Source organism: Anopheles darlingi, chromosome 2, assembly GCF_943734745.1.
Source record: "Anopheles darlingi chromosome 2, idAnoDarlMG_H_01, whole genome shotgun sequence".
Taxonomy (NCBI): Eukaryota; Metazoa; Arthropoda; class Insecta; order Diptera; family Culicidae; genus Anopheles; species Anopheles darlingi.
This window is the reverse complement of record NC_064874.1, coordinates 32694403-32699402: the sequence shown is the minus strand read 5'-3', so window position 1 is coordinate 32699402 and position 5000 is coordinate 32694403. Positions and strand designations below refer to the sequence as shown.

Below are 5000 nucleotides of genomic sequence, written 5' to 3'. Positions count from 1 at the left end.
AAGTAAGTAGCCAACCGACAAAACAGGATTACCCGATTCTGGTCTCATAATATTAGGTCCATGCATTCATTTTTTTTGGCAGTATTTTTAAGTCGCACAAAACTGTTTATTTTCTAAATTAAAAGAAAAATTAAATTAATTAAAGTATTTCCCATCCCTGGTCCACATTTTTTTCTATGTTTCCTCGCGCAATTTTCAAATGAAAAAAAGTTGTTAAAATTCCCCGCATAATGCACAAGGTTGACATGTTGGACTGAGCAAAAAAATATTTTACTGCTAATATAATGATTAGTCACTTATTGTGTTGTAAATGTATTTGTGTGTATTTTAAAACGACATAAGAAACAGGCTGAGAGGCTTTCCCTTAATAAGTGGCGCTATCTTAAAGGAAAATCGGAAAAAATAATACATAGACCTAAAATGATCCGACTCACGTACTCCCTATTGCCCGACAGATGCTTGCGGTGGGATGCTGGACGCTCGGAATGGTACGATTCAGTCGCCTTCGTTCCCGAAAGAGTACCCGATGATGAAGGAGTGCGTGTGGGAGATAGTGGCGTTGCCGCAGCACAAGATCACGCTCAACTTCACCCACTTCGACTTGGAGGGTAACACGTTCTATCAAGCGTCGGAGTGCGAGTACGACTATGTAGCTGTCCTGTCGAAGAGCCCCGACGGTAGCCTGCACAAGCATGGCTCGTTCTGCGGTTCAAGCGTACCGCCCGCCGTCACCTCGGAGTGGAACATACTCCGTGTGGTGTTCCGGTCTGATAAGACCATCCAGAAGACGGGCTTTGCGGCGGTCTACTTCACCGACATTGACGAGTGTGCGGTCAACAATGGTGGTTGCCAGCAGGAATGCAAAAATACGATCGGCTCGTACCTGTGCTCGTGCCGGAACGGGTACACGCTGCACGACAATGGTCACGATTGCAAGGAAAGTGGCTGCAAGCACGAGATCTTTAGTCCGCACGGACAAATCCTTAGCCCCAACTATCCCGATTACTATCCGCCCAAAAAGGATTGCATCTGGCACTTTACCACCACGCCCGGTCACCGGATACGGTTAGTGTTTAACGTGTTCGACATAGAGCCGCATCAGGTAAGCAGCGGGGGCGAGCCACAACGGGTTGTGTCACGGTTTTTTGGAGTATTTTGGCTCAGCAAATACGGCTTACTCGGCATGTCTCGATTCTCGCTGGCCCACAGGAATGCGCATACGATCATATCGTGATCTACGATGGAAACTCCCCGGACAGTCACACACTAGGACGGTTCTGTGGTGGCAAAACGCCGCACCCCATATCATCCTCGTCCAACCAGATGTACATGGTGTTCAACACGGACACGAGCGTACAGCGGAAGGGTTTCTTCGCCAGCCACTCGACGGCCTGCGGTGGCCGGCTACGGGCAACCGTGGTGAAAAACCACTTCTACTCGCACATCAAGTTCGGCTCCGGCATGTACGATAATGGTGCCGACTGCGAATGGACGATCGTGGCCCCACGCTACCACACCGTCCAGCTCAAGTTCCTGAGCTTCGAGCTGGAGGAAGAGAAGCTGTGCTCGTACGATTACGTCGAGGTGTACGGTGGCCTGGACGATGAAAGTGGCCCACTGCACGGGAAATACTGCGGCAACTCGGTAGGTTGTTTCCGGCCCGTAGGTCAACCTTCTTCAGGGGGCTGGGTTCGGGATAATGTTTTACTCGATTTTTGGCACGGGTGTGGGAGGCCATATGGTACGCCAGGGTGTGAGAGAGGAGGACTCCTTGCATCCTATTCTATTGCTTTTCTTTTTTTTTGCTTTATTTTCTTCTTTTTCTTCTTTTCATGTCCATCCTTACCACTCCTTCCGATCCGGCCGCCTGCTCCTTCCTTTCTCCTATCTGCTTTCTCAACCTCCCGGCCTCTCTCTCTCTCTCGCTCTGCGCACCCTTTTTCTGTCTCTTCTCTCTTTCTCTCTTTCTTCCTTTCGCTGTATTTTGGACGATCTTGCGCGATCGTCAATTCGGTCTTTTATTTCTTTCTCTTTCCGCGAACCCGGATCTCCCTCCCGGATACACGCAACACATTCGCGGATTCGCCACAACCCACGTCAACGCAGAATCCACCGGAAATCATCTCGATGGAAGAAGGGCTGCTGGTGCGGTTCCGCTCGGACGATACGGTCGGCTTTAAGGGCTTCTCGGCTTCGTACGTGGCCATCAGTCCAAACGAAGACCTGCTGCTGATCACCGAGGAGGAAGAAGAAGGTTCTGAAAGCCCCGAAATCCTCCCGTTTCCCGGTTCACTAAAACCCGTGTTCATCAAACAGGCCGAAGATATGGACGTGGAGGTGGAGCAGGTGGAAGAGGAGGAGGAGGAGGAGGTGATGGAAGAGTGGGAAGAGGAAGCGGAGGAGGAGGAGCAGGAACATCAGGGTCCAGGGGGCCGACGGCACACGGAGGAGGAGGCACCGGCCCTACCGGACGGCGCTATCGAGTATGAGGTCTTCCCCAAGCAGCTACCCTTGCCAACGAAGAGGCCAGTTCCGGACGCCGTACAGAACGAGATACGCTCCTCGCAGGCGATTGACTGAAACATAATCAAACATCTTTCTTGCCAGCTGCCAACCCGTGGTATCTGGTGCCAGTTGCGACAAAGCAGACAATATAACTCCAACCAACGAATTCCCCTGCTCCGGCTGTAGCTGCTTCTCGCTTGGCGAACTCATCACCATCAACAACCCCAAGCGAGTGAGCAAATTTAGATTCCGGGTTGAGACTAGAAGCGAATGGATTTAATATCCACCTTTAGCTATCAGCAGGGCGCAAGGATCAACAAGTGTATTCGGTTGGAATTTAGTTTTAGGTAGAAAACCCGCCCCATGGAGGACGATCATCTGTGTGCATGTGTCCTGTGTGTACCAAAAGTCGTAGCCAGTAAATTGAGTAGCGATCAATTAAACCATAAGTAAACGGGACACACACTTCTATATATAGATATATATACAGTATATATATATGAAGATGTATACATATATTTAGGTATATACATGCATGAAAAGTTCTATTTACAGCGATGCGGACACCCACGCGAGCGGATTTCCTTGTAATATATGGTACGAACCCACTGTTGTCTGCCATCGTCTAGGGTGTTTTCATCTTTTCTCACACTCTATACGGCGGTGTCCACACCCCGTAGGTCCCTTCCAATCCGTTTTAAGCACAGTTAAGGCTAGGAGCACCCGACAATTGCTCACTAAGAAAATGAATTCGTTCAAAGCTCATATCAGCAGATGTTACTATAGTAAGAGTTTTTAGCCTAGAATACATAGCCTAGAATGTCTTTTACTCTCTCACATTCTTTGTCTACTTCCCGAGTTCTCAACCCTCTCTATCTCCTACTGGGAGGGATCAACGCTGGCGCTAACAGGAGACCAATTTGGTGGTCATAAGTGTTGGGCAAAATTGTGCGCGTGCGACTGGAGATAGGCAGGTGATAGGAGCCGTGAGGAGAAACTCGCCGTGGTAGTTAGTAGTAATTGTCGTTGCGGTTCAATGCAGCGACATAATTTCGTGTCATTTTTTGAAAAGATTGAACAATAAACTCAACCAATTTTCGTCATCGATATGTTTGCTCTTGAAAATGACTAAATATTTAGTAATTCACCCACATCCTCCTACCTCCTGTAGCGTTGTACTTCGTGGGTTTTATTCGTAGCTCCGTATCTCTGGCTTGTTGTCTCTCAATTGCCTCTCCTCCGGCTTGTCTGCTTTTATCTCTAGCCTAGACACACTATGCCCTAATAAGCCACCACCAGGTGGCGCTCACTCCTAGACTACACCTCCTACCAAGGACTGAACGAATAATTTCTCCGCGCAGACCTCTCATTTTGAAACGCACTGTACCACAGTTCGTCGCACGTTGCACTGTGGTAAACCGCTGTCAAAACGAATCGTAACGTTTTTTCGCAACGGCCGTCAACGGCTGTCGCAAGATTTTGGCTTGGGTTGCGGTTGCGGTTGCAAAAGATCAACGAAAAACGAAAAACCAAATCACGAAAGAGCCAACGTGCCATTTTACTTGTTGCCGTAGACGCAGCTAAAGGAATTAGTGAATTGTGTGTTGTGTGTGTTGTGTCGGCCCCTTTTTTTCTGTGCTAGAGCTACGCGGGTTATGTGGGCCTGAGCGGAAGATGAGTGCGTTCGAGGTAAAATGATGCTCCGATCTTCAGTGGAATCGTTTCGATAACACATCGCTGTACGCACCCTTTCGGACTGATTATCCATCGCCAATAGGTATCCTGCACTCCGCCGCGTGTTGCAGCGAGAAGAAACAACGAAGCCCGGGAACCGACGCTGGTGCAGCTGGGTCCCTTCACACCGAAGGCTATAGTTGTGTTTGAGGGTGTTCCGGTAGGAAAAACGGCCCGGAGGCAGTTGATTCTTCGCAACACACACAAATCTGCGGTAGAGGTAAGTCGGTTTCGGGATGCCGCGGTATGATTAACAGGATTCCGGGGCCTTAAACGATGTGGTGCTCCTTTCGCAGGTACAACTGACGAGGGTACCGCAACCGGAGTGTGGCATTTCATATGAGTGGGATCCGATAGAACTATCGGTGGGAGAACAGAAATCCTGGGAAATGGTGTGGAATCCAACGACTGCACTCATTGGAAAGGAACTGATCATCTTCACCGATAGCCTTGGACACAGGAAAGACGTGCAATTGATTCTGAAATCGATCGAGCTTAAGCCGACCAGTCGTAAATCGGTTGCCAAATCGTTCACCGTGCCGACGAAGCTTAAACTTAAGTCACCCTCACCGCCGAAGGTTAACATCAAGCGCAACGTATTGCCGAAGAAAACAACGAAAGCATTGCCCGTGCGGCAGGTTTCGTCTTGGGCGACACCCGCAACGTCTGTTACCGAATCAAGTCGTAATCGAAGCCAGTCCAATCGAATGGGTTCCTACGCCTCACGGATTACTGAACCGGTGCTTGGATCAAGCAACAAG

General features: G+C 49.3%; 2 protein-coding genes across 8 annotated transcripts in view; both read left to right on the top strand.

Moving 5' to 3' along the window:
• The window catches only part of LOC125950759 (tolloid-like protein 2), a 19501-nt gene extending 15889 nt beyond the window's left edge, over window positions 1-3612 (top strand). For 6 of the 7 annotated variants that reach the window (XM_049679012.1, XM_049679011.1, XM_049679013.1 and 3 more), the window contains 4 exons: window positions 1-2; window positions 456-1102; window positions 1210-1644; window positions 2107-3612. The exon at window positions 1-2 is cut by the window's left edge and continues 204 nt beyond it. In XM_049679012.1, the coding sequence (XP_049534969.1) occupies window positions 1-2; window positions 456-1102; window positions 1210-1644; window positions 2107-2580 (1558 nt within the window). In that variant the 3' untranslated portion in view covers window positions 2581-3612. The remainder of the gene's footprint in view (window positions 3-455; window positions 1103-1209; window positions 1645-2106) is intronic. The other variant, XM_049679016.1, reaches the window with a different exon arrangement.
• A 468-nt stretch (window positions 3613-4080) lies between these two features.
• LOC125951262 (protein abnormal spindle) overlaps window positions 4081-5000 on the top strand; it is a 7534-nt gene continuing 6614 nt past the window's right edge. The window contains exons 1-3 of the mRNA XM_049679969.1: window positions 4081-4194; window positions 4283-4459; window positions 4536-5000. The exon at window positions 4536-5000 is cut by the window's right edge and continues 1356 nt beyond it. Of these exons, the coding sequence (XP_049535926.1) occupies window positions 4180-4194; window positions 4283-4459; window positions 4536-5000 (657 nt within the window). The 5' untranslated portion in view covers window positions 4081-4179. The remainder of the gene's footprint in view (window positions 4195-4282; window positions 4460-4535) is intronic.